The 26,031-nt window shown below is 42.0% G+C and overlaps 1 protein-coding gene across 1 annotated transcript in view; it reads right to left on the minus strand.

Moving 5' to 3' along the window:
* Positions 1-26,031, minus strand: part of BICC1 (BicC family RNA binding protein 1) — a 677,586-nt gene that overhangs the window by 395,169 nt on the left and 256,386 nt on the right. The window contains exon 3 of the mRNA XM_029609769.1: positions 18,715-18,784. Within this exon, the coding sequence (XP_029465629.1) occupies positions 18,715-18,784 (70 nt within the window). The remainder of the gene's footprint in view (positions 1-18,714; positions 18,785-26,031) is intronic.

Raw genomic sequence — 26,031 nt, forward strand, 5'->3', positions numbered from 1 at the left:
GCAAATAGAATGCTAGGGATTATCAGGAAAGGAAAGAAGTATAAAGCAGAGAATATCATAATGTCTCTATCACTCTATGGTGCATCTTCATCTCAAGTATTGTGTACAGTACTGGTCTCCACATCTCAAAAAAGATATAGCAGAATTAGAAAAGATACAGAGAAAGGAGACCAAAATGATAAAGGGGATGGAACGATTCCCCTATCAGGAAAGCTAAAGAGGTCTGGACTCTTCAGCTTGGAGAAGAGATAGTTGAGGGAAAGTATAATAGAGATTTAGAAAATGAGTGGAATGGAATGAGTCAACATTAATCAGTTGTTTACTCTTCCAAAAAATAAAGACTATTAAGAGAAAATATTTTATTCAATGCATAATTAAGCTCTGGAATTCATTGCCAGAGGATCTGGTAAAAGCAATTAGTATAGCTGAATTTAAAAGAGGTTTGGACAAGTTCCTGGAGGAAAAGTCCATAAACCATTAAGGTGGAATTGCAGAAAACCACTGCAATCAGCAGCTTGGAATATATCTACCTTTTGGGTTCCTGCCAGGTACTTGTGACCTGGATTGGCCACAGTTGGAAACAGGATACTGGGCTTGATGGAGCTTTGGGTCTGACCCAGTATGGCAAGTCTTGTTATGTAAAAAGTAGGAGGCAGTACTGTTGAAAAGGACATCAGGTTGTATTTTTTTCCTGTATTATACCTGTACATGTCAAGCCTCTGTTTTGGCAGAGTTTATTTCAGTACAAATATTTTTGGGTGAATTATGATTATGCTCACTCCCCTATATACAGTTGGGCTCACACGTTTACATACCTCTGGCAGAATTTGTAAGTTGTGTAGCATTTTATGAAAAAATGAGTGATCAGACAAAACATCTTTTTTTATTATTTATTTATTGTTTATGTTTAACAACTTACATTTCAAGAAAAAAAAGACATCTTGATTTGAAAACAGAGAAAGCATAATTAGGAAAATCAAACATACTTCAAATCACCTTAGGCAATGTCTCTCTCTAAACCCCAAGTCCTCAATATGGGGAACCAAATACCACTACCACAGGTATAACATCTGTTAATATAGAGAGGAAAAAGAACCTGTTATACAGAGAGCTAAAACATTGTTCGGACCCTAATACCAGTATTTGTCACTCAGTTACAATTGGAGAAGAGTTTAACACAGGTATAACTTTATCAGACAAGAAAGAAGAAAGCTGATTTGGAAAGAAAAATATATATGAAAGATCACGGTATTTAACAATACATGTGCAAGGGAATTTAAGCAAAAATAATGCACCAATCTCAATAATCCTTGGCTTTATCAAAAATTGTTTCCTTCTTTTCTGAGTCATTCTAGACAGATCTGGAAACACTATCTTTAAGACTCATGAAGGTATCTAAACAGTGGCAGAAAAAATTCCTTAATGTCGATTGTTTATCAGCTTCAAGAGGAAATTACAGTACTAGTGTTGCAGTAGTAGCTAAATCCTTCTGAGATGTTTCAAGGAGATCTGTTAAATTCATTGGAGAAGGCACAGAAGTCAAGACGAACTCCTTTCTGATCTGCAGAGTCCTTTTTAAAAGGAGGAATGTAAAACTCTAGATGTTAGAGGAAGTGCCTGCTCAGGGACTAAGAATTTCAATCATATTTCTTCCACATGTCCTTTGGAGGAGTATATTGATCTTTGGGGAGATTTATAAAACAGAGATTTTTCCCTATGAGCTGATTTTCCATTTGTTCCAACCTCACAGAAAACAACTGATTTTCTTTAATCAAGGAGGTATAAAGGGAAGATTTTTCCTTTGTATCCTCTTCCAGTAACTCAATGGATTTCCTGTTTCTCAAAATGTTTCCACTACTTTCAAGCGACTATCAAAATTTCCCAAATAAGTATACACAGGAGCCATCTGATTAAAGATATTAGTGTTCAGAGTTTGAATTGCCTCCCAAATATAATCAAGGGAAATTACAGCAGGTCTTACTAGGTCTGTCTTGGTGATCTCTGGCAATACCAGCATTCCTCCAGCTGCAGGCTGAGCCCCAGTGCTTCTGGCATAGTCCCTGGCTCCCAACGTTGGAATAAAAAAAATCAGAAGCCATCTCTGATGCAATTTCAGCCTCAGCATGTCCTCCCAAGGTTTCACCAACCACGGGTTCTAAGGACACGCGGGGCTGATCCAAAGATCTACCTTCTGCTGGGTTAGCCGGAGCCATCCGTTCCTCTCGGGATAGAGTGATTCGCAACTCAAGGGAAGTATCGGGTACTACTTTCTCCCGAACACCTCCCAGTGAGTTAACTCCTGGGTCTAATGCTCTCTGTTGGACATGAGCATCCATTGGGCCAGAAATTGCAGGTAAAGAAGCAGGCAGAATTGCCAGAAAAAAACAGTGCTCCACCAACACCACAAAACAGCCCACTTATAATATGCCAAACAACTAAAGAGGCCTCAAAGTTTCTGGAATAAATGATTTGGAATGATGAGACCGCAATTGAACTCTATGATCACAACCATAAACACTATGTTTGGAGAGGCGTTAACACCATCCCTACCGTGAAGCATGGAGGTAGATCTCTTCTGATTTGGGGGGGGGGGGGGGGTAGTATGAGCTTCAGCAAAACAAGAATTTAGTCAAAACTGATGGCAGAATGAATGCCGCATCTTATCAGAAAATATTGGAGGAGAATTTGCATTCATTAGCCAGGAAGCTGTGCATGGGGTGCACTTGGAATTTTTCCAACATGACAATGGCCTGAAACATAAGGCCACGTTGACCCTTCAGCAGCTGCAGCAGAAGAAATTGAAGGCTCTGGAGTGGTCATCAGTCTCCTGACCTTAACATAATTGAGCCACTTTGTTTTCCCCAAACATGCAAGTTCCTGTGAAATCTTTGGTTGTCTAGCATGACCTGGAGGCACTTTGCCAAGAGGAATGGGCAGCTTTACCCCTTGAGAAAATAAAGGCCCGCATTCACAACTATCATAAAATACTGTAAGCCGTAATTGATGAAAAGGGGGGCAATACTTGATATTAAGAACTAAGGGTATGTAAACTTTTGAACAGGACCATTTTATTTCCTTTATTGCTATGGTTTGTTTAATAATTGTGCTATTCTATGATGCATAAAATAGTTTAACTTGAAACATTAAAAATAACAGACCTGTGTTTTGTCTGATCACTCATGTTTTCATAAAATGCTACATATCTTACAAATTCTGCCATGGGTATGTAAACTTATGAGTTAAACAGTATACTGTACCCTGTTTAAGTAGATTGTGGGAAGTTGTATAATGCAACTTTTTCACTGACTGAGCCAGCAGAATTAACTGTATATTGTTAGCATATTGTTTTACAAATAATTATAGGTTTTTTTTGTAACGATTTTGCTGGACATTTGTTGGATTATAGAATACTTATAAATAATAACCATATCAATTGTGATCTTAAGCAAGTCACTTTATCTTTCAATACCTCAGATACAAATTTACAGGGTCATTCAAAATGCGTTATGGCATTAATGCCTGTGATAACCCATAACACATGCATTAACGCCATAACGCATGCGATAGTCAAGGTAACACGTAGCACAAATGTAAATTTTTCAAAGGGGCGGGATTGGCGAGGGTTTTTAGCAGGATTAACGAAAATGAAGGACATTATCGCAGTGTGTGATAGCATAACGCATGCTATTGCACTTTTTTTTTTTTCATTTATGAATTTTTATTGGCATAAATCATTGTGAGAACAGTATATATCCACTGTATACAAAGCAAGAACCTGATGTGAAAGCAAATAGTGCTATAGCGGATCAATTACAGTGTACGATGTTCGCCATTATGGTTTAACTCCCCCGCACCCCTACCCCTCCCCCCCCTTTAGAGGTCAACAGTACAATTAAAATGATTTCTCATTTAACGACATAAGTATATCACAACATGGGAAACATGGATCGGATCATACGGGGGCTAAGTTTGATAACTACAGAGTTCTACAAAGGTTTCTACATGTTGTCTTGAAAGTTAAACTTATCTAAGATTGTGGTGGAAACTCCAATATCAGAGGGGACATGTTATAGTTTGTCTCCATAGTCACATCTCAAAGAAGTTGTCTGAAGCCACGAGTCATAACATCCCCAAATTTTTGCAAAATTGTGGATAGACCTATGTTTGTAAGCAGTAATTTTCCCCAAAGTATGCATTCCCAGTACAGATTTTTGCACATCTTGTAATGTAGGAACCAGTGTGTCCTTCTAAACTCATGCTATGGTGCACCTCGTCGCTTTTACCACATATTTAATAAAATAGTTATGAAATTTGGATCTGTCTGTAAGGTCATCATTCAGTAATGCTTGAGAGGGGGTAAGTGATATATTGGCGCCCAGGATTGTAGATAGCCAGGACGATACGGCGCTCCAAAGTTGCTGTATTTTGGAACATGACCACTAAAGATAGAACAAAGTACCCTGTTCTTGACAAAGTTTCCAGCATAGACCAGTAGATCCTGCTCCAATATGTTGTAGTTGGGCGGGCATCATGTACCATCGATAAAACATTCTGTATCCATTTTCAATGTGAAGCGCCGAAATTAATCCCTTTTTCATTAGTTGAAAAGTCCGTTTCCAATCCTCAGCTGACCAGTCGCACTGTAAGTCTCTCTCCCAAGCTGTAATATGAGGTGCTGACCTAGAAAAGCTACCGGTGAGTAATCCATAAATCTTAGTAATATGTTAACTAACTTTGTCTGCATTTCTACACATGAGTTCAAAGGTAGGTATGCCCCCTGTGAGATCTCTTGCCATCTGGTTTTGAATAAAGAAATGCCTGACCTGCATATATTTAAAAATATCTGCCGTGTCTAGATGAAATCTATCACAAAGGGTTGAAAATGGAACCAATCCCCCTGGGGTCCAGATCTGAGCAATTTGTGTAATGCCTTTAGTGGTCCAGTTTTTAAAAGCTTGTGCGGTCTCTGCAGGTCTGAATGACTTGTGATGAAATAGGTGTGTGCTGTGGAAGAAAGTTTTTTGTCCCATTAACATTTTTTGCCAGTGGTCCCAGATGTGTAAGGTAGCATTCACAGACTCAGGTAGATTGACTGTTGATCGCCATGTGGCCCGTTTTTCCAGAGTAGTGCTGTTATAGGAAGGGTTCCTAATATCGCCTGCTCTAGAAGTACCCATGGATTGCGGTGTTTAAGATTATTCCATTCTACTGCTGCTTTAAGTTGAGCCACCCCTTGATAACGTAGCAGGTTTGGCATCCCCATGCCACCCTGAGTTTTAGACAGGTACAATGTCTCCCTTGCGATTCTAGGTCTTTTACCTTTCCATAGGTATTTAATAGTTTTTGCCATTTTTCCAAAGTTTTCTTAGGGAGTACGATTGGCAATGTTTGCAATAGGTATAAGATCCTTGGCATTACATTCATTTTTATAACTGCCAGACATCTCAGCCAAGAGATGTGGTAGCGGTCCCACTCCTCCAGTTCTTTATAAATTCTGGACATTAATGGAGAATAATTGAGTTGGAATAGATTACCCTCACTACCCAGATATATCCCCAGATATTTTATTTTAATTTTAGGCCATTTAAAGGGATGTTCTTTTTTTGAGCTGTAGTATAGATTCGGGAGGGATTGAGACATGAAGCAGTTCGGATTTTTCCCAATTTATTGTACAGCCGGATACTAAACTAAAAGCTGTAATCTCTTCTGTTACTGACTTTAATGATTGGGCTGGATCAGTAATGATGAACAGGATGTCGTCTGCAAATAGGGATAGTTTGGAGAAGAAGTCACCAGCCGTAATTCCTTTAATTGTATTATTATTCCGAATTTGGTGTGTAAAGGGTTCTAAAGAGAGAGCAAAAAGTAGTGGGGATAATGGACATCCTTGTCTTGTCCCTCGTCTTACCAAAAATGGTTGAGAATACCCTCCATTTATTTTTAAGCATGCGGTAGGGGCCTCGTATAGTTTTTGAAACCACCTTTTAAATTTTTCCCCAAAATTGAATGCTCTCATGGTTTGGAATAGAAAAGGCCAGTGTACATAGTCAAAAGCCTTTTCGGTGTCTATTGCTAGCAGTACCAGTGGTATACTCTGAAATCTTGCCCACCACATGGAGTCAGCAGTTTTTCGAACATTGTCTGAGGCCATCCTTCCAGGAATAAAACCTGATTGGTCGGAATGAATCAACTCCGGGAGGAAGGCGTTAAGCCGATTTGCCAGTATTTTAGCTAGGATTTTCATGTCTAGCGTTATTAATGATATAGGGCGATAAGAGTCACATACTGTGGGATATCGGCCTGGCTTAACTATAAGAGTCACCCCTGCTAAGTTAGCACTCTGTGAGAGAGCATATGGGCCTTGTAGTGAGTTAAATAAGGGTACTAATGTAGGTGTAATTATATTAGCAAATGTTTTATAAAAAGGAGGCTGTATAACCGGAGGCCAGGCGACTTTCCTGTTTGCAGGGACTTTATTGCCCAAACTACCTCTGAGTCTGTAGTATCTCTATCCAAACCTTGTTGTGTTTCAGGTTGCACCTGTGGTAAAGATGTGTTTTGTAGATAGTAGTCTCTCTCTGTCTGACTTATATAGCTGTTGGGGCATAAAGATTAGAGTAGAAGCGTAAAAACCTTTGTCGAATCTCTGCATTGGAGGTTAGTATCTGCCCTGATTCATCTTTCAGCTTAACAATGTTATTTTGGGTCTGTTTGTCTTCAGTTTGCGTGCCAGTTGTTTACCAGCCTTGTTCCCCCCTTCGAGGTATAATTGTTTGTTACGTTCCATTTTGTAAGCTATTTGAGATGCCTCTAACCCCCCCTAAGTGAAGTCTCAATTGATCCATTTGAACCAATATATTATCACCTCCTGTAGTGGAGTGGATGTGCCCTAGGCGTTGTAATTTCAAGATAGTGGCCATCTTATCGCAAAGTCTTTGCTTTTTGATATATGCCCCTCTAGCAATTAATTTTCCTCTTACAACCGCTTTAAGGCAGTCCCATAAAGTCATGGGGGGGGGGGGGGGGATGTCCTCTGAGCTACTCAGTTGTAAATATTCTTGGATGTCGGATTGAAATTGCATGCAAAAGGCATTATCTTCAAGGAGGCTATCATTAAGCTTCCAAAATTGTTGCCCTCTATCATATGATGAGATATTTAGTCTCAGGGTGACCGGCCCATGGTTGGACCAGGTAAACTGATCCTATTGATGGTTGGGATACCTGATTGGAACAACTTTTAGCTACGAAGAGGTAATCAATTTTAGAATAAGTTTGGTGGGCTCAAGAGTAGAAAGTGTAATTTCTTAGTTTTGGATGCAAGACTCTCCATTATCAATTAGTCCTTGACTTTGGATAAATCTATTAAAGATCTTTCGATCTTTTCCCTTAGTTTGCATTGTTCCCTGTGAGTTATCTAGCCGAGGGTTAAGTGTCATTTTAAAATCTCCACCAATTATTAAATGCCCCTCGGCGCACTGGTCTAGAATCTGGAACACTTGTTCCAAAAAGAATCCTTGTGCGGTGTTCGGGGCATATATGTTTAGGAAAGTGTATTTCTCCCTCCCCCCCCCCAATGGCAATAGTGAGGATTAGGTATCTACCCTCTGGGTCTGGAAAGCAGGCTACTTCCTCATAGATCAGGTCTTTGTGTATCAGTATTCCCACTCCCAAATACTTGTGCGTCAAAGGTCTGGCTGCCCAATATTGCTGAGGATATAAGTTGTTCTTAAGTAGGCGTTCATATCTCTTTTTTAGGTGCTTTTCCTGGACAAAAGCTATGATGGTATGACTTAGTGCCAGTTCAGAGAAAAGAGAATGGCGTTTAAGGAGAATTCAATCCCTTGACATTTAGGGACAAAAAATTTAGTGTCGTCATAGATGCATATTATGAGAATTCATGGGTCTGTAAGCCTGCATTAGTGGTAGTATGAATCTGTGATGCAGTACTGTGACGTCTTCCATGTCATCCCTTCCCTCAGCCAATAACCTCTGTATGTACCTTGTAAAGATATGCTCAAATGATTTTTTATTTTTTATTTTTTTTTTTTTTTTTTTTACAATATTGTTCCCCATAAGTGATATAAAAGAAAACTGAACCTCTAAATCTCCCCCATGCTCTCCCATACCTCTCACAGCATACACCCTCACTGGGGGCCATGTTGTCTGTGTGTGAGAGGAAACAATCATCCCAGCAGGAGCACATCTTATCTGACAACATTTTTATCTGAATAGTAAAACTAAATCTTAAATACTCCCAGATTGTAAATGCCGACCTATATAAAACCTCTGAAACTGAGGTGAACATTAATAGAAACCTCAGGGCCGCTGGCCCTGATTACCCAGAAACATCAGTGAACATGCAGTGCCTACCTGATAGACAGATTCAACACATGCATTACTTATCACATTTGAAACTCAGTCTTCTCTTGAAAAATCTGAAAAGCTGGAATCTAGCAGTTTCAGGTTGGTTCTCGGCGATTTGAAGCGATATCTGGATTGCGCCGCAGATGCTTATCTCCTCTGGTCACCCGTTGCCAGCGAGGCAGATCTCCACGGTTGGCAGGTTTAGCAATTGCTGGTATTTCTGGAACTTCAGGGTAACCTGCTTCTTTGAGCACTTGGGATGCTTCTATGGGGGTTTTAATGCAATGACTTTCCCCTTTCATGGAGAAGCTTATCCCAAAGGGGAACAACCAGTAGTACCATATATTATCTTTTCTCAAGATATCAGTTATAGGCTTAAATTCTCGTTGCTTTTTGATAGTGGTTGGTGATCTGTAAAAATCATGATGTCTTGTCCTTGCCATTTCCAAGTTGCTTTTTGCCTTGCTATCGCAGCGATTTTGTCCTTGACTGCAAATTTGTGATAGCAAGCTATTATGTCTTTCGGTTTGTTGTTAAATCTCGGGCCCAGCACTCAATGTGCTCGAACTATTTTTACCGCCAAGCCTGTCTCTGGTGTCTGAGTAGCTGCGCCTTCTGCCAACAACATGGCGCTTATCTGGGCTACTACTGACGTGCTGTCTTGGTGTTTGGGTAGCTCCGGTATGCTGCGAAATCTTAAATTATGCCACAGAGCGGTTTTCGAGGTCTTTGATCTTTTCATGAAGGCGCTCTACCTCCGATTGCAGCAAGTTAAAGTTTTCACGATTCACCTTTATGTCCTTGCTGTTTGTTTCCGCCCGGGTTTCCACCTCAAAGATGTGGCGGCCATTTTCTGTGATGTCTCCTTTTAATTCCTCGATCGAATTCATAATATCGTTAGTGTTGTTCAAAGTCTGCAAACCAGTTTTTCATTTCGGCTTTTGTTGGAAGCTCACTTTCGTCCTAAATCGGTCCTTCTATATCCTCTCCCAAGTCATTTGTTCTCGGTCCTGCCGCCGTGTCAGTGCTTGGGGGTTCATCCTCCATTGTAAATTTTTGATAATACTTTTTGAAATCCACAGGTTTACGCCGATTCAACATCTGTAGACTTTACTGCTAATAATTCGATTAGTTGAAGTAAAATTTGACCGTTATGTCATTAGATATGAGGAGAGTCTAATAGTTGTCAGAGGAGGCTCAAGTTTAAGCAGCCATCTGCTAGGTTGATGTCACTTCCTCCTGCTACTGCACATTTTTAATGCTAGAAATTACATCTTTTTTTCCTGGCGTTAAGTTGTGTAATATGCCCAAAATGGCTGTAACGCAATTCGCGATAAAGACTGCAAATTGCATTTCAGTCATTTCTGGGCTTGGGAGAGGGAGAGGGGAAGTGGAGTAGAAAGAGAGCCTTTGGGCAGACCTTCATAGTAGTCAACTATTTATATCAATATAGGAGGGCCAGCTAATAACTCAAGGTGAAGTTTCAGTGGTGGTTTAGGGTTTTGGGCCAGTTTTACATGCAGAGTGAGACATACGAACAGCACAGTACACCTCAGTGAAAAGTCCACCAAGCGAGGGCGAGAGAACATTGTACAAATCTCATCTTTGTGAGACTTTAACTCACAATGTCGTCACACTTTCACTGAGGTGTACTGTGCTGTTTGTATGTCTCATTCTGCATGTAAAACTGGCCCCAAACCACCAAAACCTCATCTCTAGTTATTAAAATTATAGCATTTTAATGAATCTAGGGGTTAGATTACAGGTACCTCTGGAGATAAGACAATACTCAGAATACCTGAATGTAATCACCTCTTTTTTTAAAATAATTTTTTATTTATGCAATTTCCAATAATTTACAAGAACATCTTGTTTAAAAGAAAAAAACAATCAGCAGTATACACTCAAAAATTAAGAAGATAGGAAAAAGCAAAATTGCTTACCTTGTAATAGGTGTTATCCCAGGACAGCAGGATGTAGTCCTCACATATGGGTGACATCAGTAATGGAGCCCTATGTACGGAAAACTTCTTTAAAAGTTTCTATGAAACTTTTGACTGGCACCAGAGTGCCTACTGAGCATGCCCAGCATGCCATGATATTCCCTGCCACAGGGGTCTCCCTTCAGTCTTGTTTTGTAGCAAGTAGCGTTAGCCAAAAATAAAATAATAAAATGTATCGGACCCAACTCCGCAGGATGGCGGGTGGGTTTCGTGAGGATTACATCCTGATGCTGGGATAACACCTATTACAAGGTAAGCAATTTTGCTTTATCCCAGGACAAGCAGGATGCTAGTCCTCACATATGGGTGATTAGCAAGCTAGAGGCTGAATCATTTGGGATTAAGGTAACAGTGAAGTATTGTTGTTGAAATGAATCAGCCGAAGATCACAGCAGGTTGGATGTAGAAGGAGTTGGGGTTACACTGGAAATAAGTTCTTTAAGACAGATTTTCCATAGGCTGAATCCTGTCTTCCTTCTTTGTCTAAACAGTAGTGAGCTGCAAAAGTGTGAAGAGAACTCCATGTTGCTGCTTTACAAATGTCCAGATTAGGTACGGAGCGAAGGTGCGCTACTGAGGTTGACATCGCTCTGACTGAATGTGCTTTTACTCGCCCTTGAAGAGTAAGGCCTGCTTTCTCATAACAAAATTGTATGCAATCTGCTAGCCAATTTGACAAAGTATGTTTACCCACTGGTTTTCCTGGTTTGTTTGGATCATAGGATACAAATAGTTGACTGGATTTCCTTTGGACTGTAGTTCGGTTTAAGTAGAAAGACAGTGCACACTTACAGTCCAAGGTATGTAAGGCTTTTTCTCCCTGGTGAGAGTAAGGCCTTGGAAAGAATGTTGGTAAAACTATAGATTGATTGAGGTGGAATTCCGTGACTACTTTTGGAAGGAATTTAGGATGAGTACGGAGGACCACCCTGTCGTGTAGGAACTTTGTAAAAGGTTCGTATGTGACTAGAGCTTGTAATTCGCTGACCCTTCTAGCTGATGTAATGGCTATGAGGAATACCGTTTTCCAAGTAAGATATTTAATGTCACAGGTATCTATGGGTTCAAAAGGAGAACGCATAAGCCTGGTTAAGACTACGTTCAGGTCCCATTGTATGCTTGGGGAATGAACTGGAGGTTTAATGTGAGTTAGGCCTCATGAATTTTCTGACGAGAGGCTGTGTAGAGATAGGTGTGTCTCCCAGCTTGTTGTGATAAGCTGAGATTGCACTCAAGTGTACTCTTACAGATGAAGTCTGAAGACCAGAGTCTGAGAGATGGCATAGGTAATCTAGTAGTGAGGTAGTGGGGCAAGTGAAAGGATCTAGTGCTTTTTGAGTGCACCACAAAGTAAACCGTTTCCATTTGTAGGAATAATTCTTTCTAGTGGAAGGTTTACGTGATGCTATTAGCACTTGAGATATAGTGGTTGGAAGGTTGAGTGGTTGTAAGATCAAGCTTTCAACATCCATGCTGTCAGGGACAGGGATTGAAGGTTGGGATGGCGCAACTGACCCTGTTCCTGAGTTATGAGATTGGGAGCTATTCCCAGGCGAATTGGATCCCTGACAGAGATCTAGAAGTGTGGGAAACCATACTTGTCGAGGCCAGTATGGGGCTATGAGTATCATGGACCCCTTGTCCTGTTGCAGTTTCACTAGAGTTTTGGTTATGAGAGGTATCGGTGGATACGCATATAACAGGCCTGAATTCCAATGGCGAGCAAAGGCGTCCCTCGGTAGACTGTTCAGCTGCGGGAGCAGAGAGCAGTAATTGTCCACTTTGCAGTTCAGAGGGGATGCAAAAAGATCTAGAGTTGGCTGACCCCAGAGTTGGAAGATCTTGGTTGCTATCGTTGGATCCAAAGACCACTCATGTGGTTGGAACTGACGACTTAGGCGATCTGCTACTGTGTTGTGGATGCCCACTAGGTAGGTGGCCCGTAGAAGAATTGAGTGTGCTAGGGCCCAGTCCCAAATCTGAGCTGCTTCTTGACAAAAGAGGTAGGAACCTGTTCCCCCTTGTTTGTTGATGTACCACATGGCTACTGTGTTGTCCGTCTGGATCAGAACAGTCTTGTGTGAAAGGCAGTCCTTGAACGCATGTAATGCATAGCGTATAGCTCGAAGCTCCAGAAAGTTTATTTGAAAGGAGGCTTCGTGTCTTTAGATGACCAATGTGCGCTCCCCAACCTAAGGTGGATGCATCTGTAGTTAAAGTCACTTGGGGAACTGGTTGCTGGAAAGGTAGGCCTTTGAGAAAGTTGATCGTTGATGTCCACCAGAGAAGGGAAGAACTCAGTTCTTGTGGTATCTGAATGGGAGTGGACAATGGTTGAATGGCTTGAATCCACTGATTTTTGAGTGTCCATTGCATTAGTCGCATGGTCAGTCTGGCCATGGGAGTGACGTGAACTGTTGAGGCCATGTGTCCGAGTAGGGTGAGGCACTGATGAGCCGCAACTCGAAACTGATTGCGAATAGAGTGCGCCAGGAGAATGAGTGTTTGAGCACGGTCTCTTGGAAGAAAAGCTTTTGCTGTGATGGTGTTGAGATCTGCACCTATGAACTGCAACTGGTGAGATGGTGTAAGATGGGATTTTTCGTAATTGATGAGAAATCCCAAGGAGTGAAGCAAATTTATTGTGAGCTGGAGGGAATTGAGAGCTCCGCTTTGCGTTTGACTCCTGATGAGCCAGTCGTCCAAGTAAGGGAATACATGCACTCTTTGTTTGTGAAGATGTGCCACCACTACTGCAAGACACTTTGTGAACACTCGAGGTGCTGAGGCAAGGCCGAATGGTAGCACTCTGTATTGAAAGTGTTGCCCTTCGACCAGAAATCGCAGGTACTGTCAATGAGGAGGAAAGATGGGAATGTGAGCGTAGGCGTCTTGAAGATCCAGAGAGCAGAGCCAATCTCCTTTTTGAAGAAGAGGTAGCATGGTGCCTAACGATACCATCCTGAATTTTCCTTTTTTTAGAAATTTGTTGAGATTTCTGAGGTCCAGGATAGGACGTAGGCCCCCGGTTTTCTTTGGAATGAGGAAATATCGGGAGTAGAATCCTCTGCCCCACTGAGGCCTGGGAACTGGTTCAATGGCCTTGGCTCTCAGAAGGGTGGATAATTCTGCTTGTAGGATTGTGGAGTGATGATTCACTGTCCACGTTTGGTACAGTGAGGAAATCCAATCGGTACCCTTGAGCTGTAATTGAGAGTACCCATTGGTCTGTTGTGATGGAGGTCCAAGTGTGATGGTAATAAGCTATTCGACCTCCGACTGGTAAGTGTGGAAGAGGATTTTGAGAAGGGCTTCTGCTCTCTGGCTGGTTTTCAAAAGCCTGATGTGGATGTAGTTGGAGCAGGCTGCTGGGGCCTAGTAGGCCTCTGTCGAACCTGAGAACGCTGAGTGGGGCGTGGTTGTCTCGCTCGGCTAGCAGGAGGGTAGTAACGTCGAGGACGATAGTAAGGTTTCCTTATGTCTCTTCTAGGAGGCCTCCTAGAAGTTTGATGTGTCTCCTGAGGAAGTTGAGACAGTTGTTTTAGGGTTTCTGTGTGGTCTTTTATGGTCGCCACTGCCTCTGACCTTGTCTCCAAAAAGGTTTTCACCTAGACAAGTTAGGTCTGCCAACCTCTCTTGCACTTCTGACCTTAGTTCAGAGAATTTTAGCCAGGCCCATCTCCGAGCCGTGATACCGGAGGCTGATAAACGGGAAGCCGGTTCGAAGCTATCATACGTGGCTCTCACCTCGTGCTTGCCTGCCTCTAGGCCCTTATGCACGAGACGGAAGAAACCCTCTTGAAATTGGTCTGGAAGTTCCTGAGCAAGACCTTCTACCTGTTTCCACAGGTCACGCTGATACTGGTTCATGAATAATTGATAGGAGTTTATCCTTGAGACCAGCATTGCTCCTTGAAAAATCTTTCTTCCTCAACTGTCTAGGAAATGACTGTCCTTGCCTGGAGGTGTGGAAGCATGTGTTTTAAGCCTCTTAGCTTTTTTCTGGGCTGATTCAACCACTACAGACTGGTGTGGCAGTTGAGATTTTTGAAAACCGGGTATGGGTTGGACAAGATATGTGGCATCTGCCCGTTTGTTAACTGCAGCCACTGAGCCAGGGTGTTCCCACATCCGGTACATAAGCTCTTGCAGGACTTCGTGTACTGGAATAGCTAATATCTCTTTAGGAGGATCAACGAACTGAAGCACCTCCAAGGTCTTCTGCCTAGTATCCAGTTCAGAAAGAAGTGAGAATGGTATAGTGTCTGACATCTCTTTAATGAAGTTAGAGAAGGAAAGATCTTCAGGGGGTGATTTCCTTCTGTCTTCTTGTGGTGAAGGTTGAGATAAAATATCTTCATCAGATGAGATATCTTCTCCCGAGTCAGTACCAGTGTCCACTGGGTGACCTGACGGTCTAAGAGGCTTGAAAGGAACCTCAGATTGTGGAGTATGTGATCTCATAGGTGGGATAACACCAGAAGGACCAGGTACTGGTTCTGGAATTGTATCTGGATCCAAACCATGAGGTGAAGTAGAGAAAACCTGGATTAAGGTGTCTAATTTATCCATTAATGGTTGGAAAATGGAGGTTTCTTGAAGTGGCATCGATGGTTTTGTCAGTGCCGGTACCGGGATTGGCATCAATGGCATCGGGGGTCCATGCACTGGAATAGCCGGAATCGGCATAGACGGCATCGCTGGCGATGGCGGTGGAATAGCTGGAATCGGCATCGAGGGCACCGGTGCCAGAACGGTCGATGCCTGAAGCAGGGTCGATGGCATCGCTGGCGTAGAAGGCTGAGGTCGCGGCATTGCTTCGATGAATGCGTCTCTGACCGCTTGACGTATATATACATCAAGTTCCGCCCGCATGGATGGTGAAAACAGAGCACCCATGAGGGGAGGCGGTAATGGCGATGCCGGTACCTCCTCAGAGCCCTGAGGAGGCACGGTTCCCTGTGCCAGAATCAGCGGGGATCGCCTTGTCGACGGCTCCGAAGCCCGATCCTGAAGCCGAGGTTTCTTAGAGGATACACCGCTTTCCGTCGATGGCTCGCCGGGAATAGACACGGTAGACGCCGGATGCGGCCTGCGATGGCGATGCTTCTCCTTTTCGCGGGCTTTTTCACTACCCGATGTCGATGCCCTGGATGATGGAGAGGGGGAGGAAAGAGGAGCATCTCTCGACTCACCTGGTAGACGCTTTTTCAACACGACTTTTCGAATCGACCCAGCCGGAGACGATTGTGTTGAAGTAGATGGTGCTGACAAAAGCTGTATTTTAAACAATTGTTCCATTTTCTCCAGCCGGAGACGCCAGCCCTTCGATATCATGGTGGCACATAAGGGACAAGCCCGAACATCGTGGGTTTCACCAAGACAGAGTACACAATCCTGGTGAGGGTCAGTAATGGACATGTTCCTGGTGCACTTGGGGCACTTTTTGAAACCTGAAGCCATTTTTGGGCCGGATAGCCGTCGACGACCAATGACCAGGGACAACAAAGTTGTCAAAACGGAACAGAACCGCGAGAAAATTCAAAAACTTACCGCGTACGGTGTACTAAGGGGAGACCCTTTGCGGCTGAAGTTTTCTAAACTTTGTTAAAGTTAAAGTTGTGGAGATTTTCTACAGGACTCCTAGGGACCGCGAGGCTAACTGCTTCGCGGAAAAAAGAAGACTGAAGGGAGACCCCTGTGGCAGGGAATATCATGGCATGCTGGGCATGCTCAGTAGGCACTCTGGTGCCAGTCAAAAGTTTCATAGAAACTTTTAAAGAAGTTTTCCGTACATAGGGCTCCATTACTGATGTCACCCATATGTGAGGACTAGCATCCTGCTTGTCCTGGGATAACAATTCTTCTCTCCCCCAGTCCACAATACAGGATCCAAAAATAGAAAAAAAAATTAAAGTAAACCATTCATTTTTATGAAGCAAAGTTATCAGTGAGCATAATATATCAATAGGGGACTCAACTATCTGGAGGAGGATCAGGTTGAACTGCACTACTATTCTCAACATGCAAGATCGGTTTATCACACAAAAGAAAGGTTAATTGAGATGGTACAAAAAATACATAACCACCTTTATATTTCACACAGCATTTGCATGGAAATTTCAGTAGAAAAGATGCACCAATCTGCAAAGCCCTATGTCTCAATAACAAAAATGGTCTTCTTTTTTGTGTAGCCCTTGAGATATCAGGATATATTCTAACTTTCAGATGATAGAAAGTTTCAATACAATGTTTAAAGTATAACCTGAGAACCCAGTCTCGATCCATATCAAACACAAAAGAAACAAGCATTGTAGCTGGTTGCACTAAGTTGCTATCAGAAGACTAATATCTGAGAAACGTTATTTGGGGATAGAAATTCCATTCCCTGAGGCTGCCCCATGTTTTCATTTCTCCTAAAAGCAGGCATATAATAAACTTTAGAGACTGGTGGTATCGCCATCTCAGGCACTTTCAGAATTTCCACAACATACTTCTTTGACATTTCTTTCATGGAGATGTGAGAAATGTTAGGAGAGTTAATAAATATTAAATTCTTCCCTTGCAAGATGTTCTCCAAATTTTCGATTTTGTTATGTAACGGTTGGTTCTCCTTAATCAGTGAATCTTGTATAGACTTATAACCGAATATTACTTGCTTGGCAGTATCAATATCCTTATGAAGAGTAGTATTTGAATCCTCCAATTTCAAAACTCTAGATTAGATACTATTAATTTTCTCAATAATAGGGTTAAATTGAATAGTTATAGAAGACCCCAAATTCGAAATTGCGTCCCATATAGTGTCCAAAGTAATCAACTTAGGTCTCACCAGGGTAGAGAGAGATTTTGCAGAGTGGCCCAGGTGCTCCCTAGGTGAGTCGCTTCACCCCGAAAGGGGCCCAATCCAGTTTCTCCTCCGGCAATTCTGGGTAGGCCCGTCCCCACCCAGTCGTTCAAGTCCTCAGTGCTTCTGGCAGAAGGCTCCTCTGATGGCATCTCCCTGTTCTTGGAGACAGCTGGATTAGCTGGTGGAGCCCTAAAGATTGGGGACAACGATATTGATAGGTCTGGTGGGGAAGCCGGTGTATCCATACCGACCCCCTCCAGCACCACCTCTCCCAATCTAGTCCCGCGGAGAATGTGGGTGTCCATCGGTCCCCGCAGCACTCTGGTCAGGAGGGCCCATGGGGAAGACTTTCTCCCAAGCCCTCCGCTTGCGAGCAGTATGAGGCATTAAGGAAATAAAGATGAAGAGAGAAACAGAAAAGACACCAACACTCTCTGGCTTCAAGCAGCAGCTAAATGTAATCCTCTTTGAAGTGCCAAAAAGCAGAAAAAAAAAAAATATATATATATATATATATATATATATATATATATATATATATATATATATATATACATACATATACATACATACACACACACATAGCAATGCCACCTACCTTGAACAGCTTTTGAACTAGTGTAATTTTATAGCAATATCAAAATCCTAAAACAGTTAAATCTTTCTAGTTATTAATAGCAACTTCAGAATTTCAAGTCAAACAAATACAAGTAAATAGTTACTATAAAAACAATTTCATTGCAGGATCTAATTTACAACACGTATGCACCAAAATTATTAGAAAATTTTGCGGTCATGCCAGTCAAGCAACCAGATTCAGTGTGATTTAGTTAATTGTGAAAGCCCAATTAATCTTGCCAGAGATGTGACAATTAAGAAAAATTTAAAAATGCAAACAAAATTCAATTTAGTTCCATTTTTCTTGTATCAATAGCACCCTTTCATGTGTGTATTCTCAAACACATTTCCCATATTGTTAATTATCACTTTGCCTTCCCTCCTCAAGTGAGATCGATAACAAGAATTCTAATGATTTAGTCCTATGCCAGCACTTAATCATGTTTGCCTAATAAATAAATTACTTGAAATCTCTTGGCTCTCGACTACACCGTAAACTCCATGGAGCAAGTTCTCTTATGTGCACTTTTACAGCGTTACGTATGTCTGTTATTGGAGTAGCAGCCTAGTGGTTAGAGCAGTGGGCTACAAACCAGGAAAACCAGAGCTCAAATCTCATTGCCACTCCTTGTGACCTTGGACAAGTCAATTTACCCTCCATTGCCTCAGGTACAAAAAGTGTTAGCCATCCAGGGACAGAGAAATATCTCCTGTCCTGAATGTAATCTGCTTTGAAGTGCTGAAAAGCAGAATATCAATCAAATAATACAAATAAGTATTTGTAGTAATAGTGAGTAATTTACATTTGTGTGCCATTCACTTACAAAGATCTACTCAATGATAGATCTAAATTGAATTGGTACAAAAGCATTAGGTTACCTTTCTTCGACTTGGCTCCAATCTTCAGTTTTGAAGGCCAAGCTATCTGAGTGTTTGTTTCTTCCATGATCTGTTGAAATAAAAAAGCTTTATTATTAATGGTCTCCTCATTTTCCCTTAACTATCCATTTGCTTACACACAAAAAAAAATATGTCAGTCATCAAACCAGATCTTCACTCCTTACATAATTCTTGTTCTAATCAATTTTCTTTATTAAGCACGCAAGTGATATAATTAGACAGTTTCAATGGAAGTAATTTTTATCTTTTTAGCCCTGGAATTTTCTACTACTACTTTGAGCCTCCTATGCAACTGAAAGCAAGTTTGCTTACCATAAAATGAGTTTTCTGTAGGTAGCAGGATGAATTAGCCATGAATGATGGGTGACATCTGACTGCACTGAATGGACCGATTTCTCTAGTCAAGAAAAATGTTTTGGTACTGAGCATGTGTAGAAGTTCCCATGCATGTTGCATGGCAAGCCCCTCAGTCAATGACTAATTCTTCCTGCTCATTTACACAAATTGCTATTTGGTAGTTTAGATAAGAATTCTCTTTTCTTACAGCAGGTGACTGAATAATCAGTGCATTATCAGATGGCTTGTAACTAAGATGTTGATCTGAAATGGACATTCCATTGCCAACCATGTTTGGGTTCAAGAGGAACCTGTATACACTCCCTACCCTCTCTGATGGACACCCTCTGAGGTTGACTCAGCTGATCCCACTGAGAATGGAGATCCCACTGAAGAATTCATGTTCAGAAAGTCATGAGGACCACATGCACTGCTGCTGCCATGTGACAGAGGACAAGCAAAGTTGTCCACACCAGGACTTGATCACTTCAGCAGGTTCTGGACCAGTACTCGAAGATAGATTACCTTTTTTGACAAGAGGAATGGTTTTTTCTCTAACAAGTCTATCCAAGCCCCAATGAACTTTATTCCCTGGTCAGGGATTTGGTTCAATTTAGCAAAACTGACTATAAAGCCTAGAGACTGAAGCAGTTAAACTGTCCTCCTCAAAGAGTGTAGCAAACCAGCTTGAAGGTCTCATCACTAGCCAGTTGTCTAGGTAACGGAAAATGCATATCATCCAGTGACAAAATGTGCTGCCACTACCGCCAAGCATTTTATGAAGACTCCCAGGGTCACCAAGAGGCCACAAGGTAGAACCTTGTATTGGTAGTGTGATTCCTCCACTATGAATCTGAGGTATTTCTAGTGAGCATGATGGATGGGGATGTGAGCATATGCATCCATCAAATCAAAAGCATTTAAAGACTACGAGATGAGATGAGACTGGAAGACCTAAATATTCACATATTTTATTTAAAAAAATTTTAAAACTGTCATTCGTAAAAATACATCATAACGGTTAACAGAAAGGTCACATTGAACACGAGGTATACATTAAAATTATAAATATAGGAGACTAGAGATGGGGAGATAGGAAACAGAATATCTGAAATATTAATGATGCATAAGCATCAAACCTTTTCCAATGGAAAATAAAGCTGTAGACCTAGGGGTTAAGACATGAAACTCCAAGAGGGTAGAAAAGAACAATTTCAGGAAATATTTCTTTATGGCAAGGGAGGTGGATGAATGGAGTTTCCTACTGGAAGACAAAATGGTAATGAATTCAAAAGGGCATAGGATAAACATAAGATCCTTAGTGGCTAGAGGATGGAAATGAAGAAACGAGTAACAGTACTTTTCAGTGCTACTAAAATAATAAAACAAAATAAAGTTATTTTAAAAAATCTGACATGTCTAGCTCACAAGCAGCCACTTCCAGTGGCTTCAAGGATTGTGCATGTGGCCGAAAGATGTCAATCACCGGTGGCTATATTTGTTATAAATATCTTGAGGCTAAATCATGACATAGTTAACTGTTTCGACTGTGGCTGGATGTCACAAAGATCCCACAGGAACAGAGTCTAGAAGATGGAAAAACTTTGCAGGTCAGTGAAAAGCCAGAGTCATTCATTTTCTTGGAGCAAGACCTCCTCAGGCTCTCTCCATGCAGAGTTGAACAAGAGGTCCTCAAGCAAAGCTCCCTCTTTTGCGATGCCTCTTACTGCTCTAAGCTGAGTGGCATTACCTGCAAAGAATTGTGGAAGTTTTGGCACTGTTTAAAACTGGTTAACTTTGTGTCCCCATTTTTGTTCTTTAAATGTCGTTTTGTCAAATGAGGTATTAAAAATTATGAAAAAAAAAGGTGAAGTAAGGATTTTTATGCTTTGCAATTTGTGCAAAATGCATGTAACATCCAGACTTAACCTCAGTCTTTTTATATGGATTTTACCAAAATGTATCTCGTTTATGCAGATTAGCACTGCATGCTCACTATAGAACATGCAGTACTAACAATCCCAAACAGCAGTGAAATAAGTGAACTGGGCTTCCAGGAGGGCTGGGGGACCTGCATGGAAGGACCTTGCATAAAACCAAACTTCAATAATATTAGGGAAGCTGGATTTTAACCTGGAAGGGGGCAACAGATGGTGGAAACCATTACTGTACGATTTTGGGAAGATACAGTGGTAGGAAAAGGGTGGGGAGGTCAGTTAAAAAAAAATGTGGGGACATGGAGTTCAGTTCGCATTGGGTTACATGTAGAAATGTATCTGTGCATCTATTCAAGTACTTAAAAATAAAATGGGCGAAATAGATGGGCCATTTAAGTTATCTGCCATCATTCATTGCGAGTTAAACTCTGTTCATACTATACACAGTTTGTCAACACCTTTCAAACAAAAGCTAGTAAATATTAAAAATAATCATACAAATTTCAGAATGGAAAGTGACTAATTTCACTTCAACATACTTCGATGATCAGATGTCTACACTCTGGTGTCTCCTTTTAGGTACTGTTATTTTTTTTTCCCCTTAAGAAATGTACATGTGCCACACCTAAAAAGCATGTATACTGAATATCTTAACAGCATGCATGCTTAAGGTGACCAGATACCATTTGTTATGACATGCTGAACATCTCCTGGTTTAGCCACATAGCATCTATGGCCCTGTGGTTCCAACTTCACTGAAAAAAGCAAGTTTATATTAGACAGAATAAACAGATTCAACTTATTGGTGAGATCAGACACGAATACAAACTTAGCTCTTCCTTTTCATGGAGAACTAAGAATCAGTCTAACAAACATTAAACAAGCCAGTTATTTGACTGCAAATCAAACACTGCACAGGAGAAATAAATATTCAAGCAAAACAATTAAAAAGGGCAAGGGGAGAGTAGAATAGAATAGATTACATTGTTTTATACCAACTGGTCAGCAATGGGATCAACAGAGCCACAAAAACCACTATACAGCATTTTGTTCAGAGCCTGCAGTGCACTGTCAACGGGCATCTTCCCTAAGTCTATGGATGTAGAGGTAAAACAAGGGCTGACCTAGCCTGTCTTTTGATATGAAGCTATCTAGTCACTTTGCCAATTTTGCAAGTGTATAACATACATTTGATAGGTGCTATTAAGAAGACCCAGTGGGAGCATTGAACAGAAATAATCATCTTGCTGCTGACTGAAGAGAATTGGTAAGCATTTGCTTTGGAAAACTTTAGAACGTAAGTTTTGGGGAGAGGTAAACTATTGGGATATATTCTTTAGTGTGTGTGTTTCTTATAAAAAGAGCCAAAAGGGAGGAAAAAGCTTACAGTTTGTGTGTTTGTCTTTCCCTCCTTCCAATCCCTACCTCATCTTTTGATTTATAACCAGGAAACACTTTCACATTAAAAATCAATCTTTTTATCTAAAACACAGGATTGCCCCAGGCCTTATCAAGAGTTTAATTATCCCATCGCAAGTCACTACCAGATTAATTAGTGAATCTATCAATAAATTTAAAGGACTCTTATTTACACATTCTCTCTTCCTTAGCAAACTTAACAATTCAACAAAATTTAAGATGAAGGCAGCAATCCAGGAGCAAAAGAGGGGCTTTTCCAGTCTTCTGCAATGAACATCACATGTATCACTTTATACCCACTGATGAAAAGTTGTGAGTGCACCCAGTGCAAAGAGCTCCTGGCCCTCAGAGAACGAGTCTGATTTCTGGAGGTTAGTGGCAGACCTGAAGAAGCTGAGGCAGACAGAGGTTTAGAGATGTGACTTGGCTATTATGTCCCTGTCTCAACTCCAGTCTGGCAGCGCTGGTGCTATCTTGGAGGAAAGTCTGCTAGTTGAACAGCATCAACCTGGTGCAGCAGGAAATCTTCTAACAAGGACCTGCTATCCAGGTGATGCATTGTCCTTTGCATTCAGAATGTATCTCCCAGGGCTACTGTCCAGGAGGGAAGGGTTAGGTCAACAGTCATTGTTGGCAATTCGATTATTATGACTGTAGATCAGGGGTCCCCAACCACCGGTCCGCGGACCGGGACCAGGCCGTTGGGGATTTTTGCCGGTCCGCGGCGCCGCCGCCAACCACCAGCTGGTGTGTCGCGTGCTCCCGGTCTCTCCTGCTGCTCTTCCTTCCCTGCTGCCGTTGCCGCCGGGCTATCAACACGTTCAAGCCCAGTGGGAACGGAAGCGGTGTTAGAGGAAGCTGTGGCACCCGCAGCTGGCCTTTTCTTCTTCCTGCGCCTGCCCCCCCCCCTCCCGTGACCGGAACAGGAAGTGATGTGCGGTGCGCGGGAAGAAGAAAGAGCAGTGCCGCGTGAAAGTAGGAGCGGCGGCTGCAGCATCGGCCCCCGAGCAATTGAAGCAGCCGGTAATCGAGAAAGGAGTCCGCAGCATGAGCCTCCCGCGGCTACCATTTGTGCTCCGGGGGAGGGGAAACCTGGGTGTGTGTGTGCATGAGAGAGAGACTGGTTGGTAAGGTGACGGTGTGTGTGAGAGAAAGACTGGTGTGTGTGAGAATGTGAGAGAATGTGATTCAGGGAATGAGAAGCCTGTGCATGTGAAGAGAGTGAGCATGGGCGTGAGAAACCTGGGTGTGTGTGAGACACAGCATGGGAGTGAGAAGCCTGTATATCTGAAAGAACATGGGAGTGAGAGACTGGTGAGTGTGTGTGTGTGTGAGAGAGAGAAAGAAAGTGATTATGGGAATGAGAAGCCTGTGCATGTGGAGAGAACAAGCATGGGAGTGAGAGACTGGTGTGTGTGTGAGAGACAAAGAAAGTGATTATGAGAGTGAGAAGCCCATATATGTAAGTAGAACATGGGAGTGGGAAGCCTGTGTGTGTGTATGGCATGAGAGAAACTGTTCAGGAAGGTGACTGGTGTGCGTGTGCCAAAGACTGGAGATGATTGGTGTGTGAGAGACAGAAACTGGTCATGGGGGCATGACTGGTATGGTGTGTGTGTGTGAGAGACATGGGCACTAAGGAAGAGGACCATGAGTATAGAGCTTAGCTTCTACTGCTGCTTCTGGTGTGTGCCACGGCCTGCAGGGAAGGGGAGTAGGAGAGCTGCTGGAGGAGGTAAGTAAAGGTGGCTTTTTAAGTTTATTTTTCTTGACTGCCATTTTAATTGTGTGATGTCTGCTTTTTTGAAATATTTTATTGGTGTTTGGAGCATGTTTAATAGTTTTTATGAGTTTTTAATTGTTGGATGTTATTCTGTTCATAGCTGTTTTGAAAAATGTATTCTGCTTATTGGTATATTTTTACAATTATTTCTGAGTGGGGATCTATAGCTGCTTGCTAGTTCTGTTTTCCTAATAAGAGGTGTATTGGTTTTTAAGACCTGATTTAATATTTGTAGTGTTGCCTTTTCATAGATAGGGTTGCTCCTGTTTGAGTGTATTCCATAATACAGGTGTAACTGTGTGTGGATTAGTTTATGTGCATTACTACAGATCCTGGGAGTATGTTAGGTCGGTTCTGTGTCTGTTACCGAGATGAGATCTTTTACTAGCATGTAAGCGTTTGTATCGGTCTTCTTTGTTGTGTTTTCTCAAGAGGACATGCATTGGTGGTAAACTGCTGTCTTTTCATAAGTAGGGCTATTGAGCCTGGAAGTAGAAGGAGTTTGAGTTGCTGTTACTGAGATGACACCAGAACATCTTTTTTGTAGGGTGAGTTGTATGGGGAATGTCATAATTCTGCTTTACATCCATTATTGTGGGTCAGGGGGGTTCCCGTGAATGCAAACTGTACTTTTACATCTAGCCCCGTGACGATCATGGGTCAGTGTGTCATGCATGTGAGAACCTATGGTGAGTTGAGTCACATTATAAATGTCATAATTAAATAAGTGTGCACTAAAATCTAACCCCCTCCATAACCCCGCCCCCATATGACCAAAGCCCTGCCCCTGCCCCACCCCCATGGGCCATGGAAAAATGGTCTTGCTTGAAGCCTGTCCCTGGTGCAAAAAAGGTTGGGGACCACTGCTGTAGATAGCTGGGTGACTGGAAGGCGCAAGGATCACCTGGTAACATGCCTACCTGGTATGAAGGTAGAGGACTTCACGCGTCACCTAAATAGGATTTTAGACAGTGCTGGGGAGGAGCTGTGTCACTGTACATATGAGCACCAACATAGGAAAATCTGGGAGGGAGGTTCTAGAAGCCAAATTTAGGCTCAGGTAGAAGACAATTTCAGAACCTCCATGGTAGCATTCTCTGAAATACTCCCTGTTCCACATTCAGGTCCCCCAGAAGCAGGCAGAACTCTGAAGTCTCAATGTGTGAATGAGATGATGGTACAAGGAAGAGAGAGATTCAGTTTTGTAAAGAACCAGAGAACCTTTTGGGGAAGGGGAGTCTTTTCCGAAGGAACAGGCTCCACCTTAATCATTGTGGAACTAGGCTGCTGGCACTAACCTTTAAAAAGGAGACAGAGCATCTTTTAAACTAGAACAAAGGAGAAAGCTGACAGTTGCTCAGCAGCGCATAGTTCGGAAGAAAGTATCTTTGAAGGACACTCATCAAGAAGTAGAGTTAGGACACCCCAACAGAGAGGTTCCAATAAAATGAAAAGTAGTCCATGTGCCGATAAATTAAGAATCGCCTGAGCTAAAAGATTCTAAATTATCCCTGTCAGCTGAAAAGCAGAATGTTAATACAAACAAAAAACACACTTTGAAATTTTTGTATGCCAATGCCAAAAGTGTAAGTAAGATGGAAGAGTTAGAATGTACAGCAGTGAATGAGATAGACTTAATTGGCATCTCAGACATGGTGGAAGGAGGATAATCAATGGGTCAGTGCTATTCCAGGGTACAAATTATATCACTATAGAGAGGAGCAACTCGGGGGGGGGAGGCATTTTATGTCAGGATGGCATAGAGTCCAAAAGAATAAAGATCCTGCAGGAGACTAAATACACAATTTAATCTTGAAGGGT

Source organism: Rhinatrema bivittatum, chromosome 7 (genome assembly GCF_901001135.1).
Source record: "Rhinatrema bivittatum chromosome 7, aRhiBiv1.1, whole genome shotgun sequence".
In the NCBI taxonomy this organism is placed as follows: Eukaryota; Metazoa; Chordata; class Amphibia; order Gymnophiona; family Rhinatrematidae; genus Rhinatrema; species Rhinatrema bivittatum.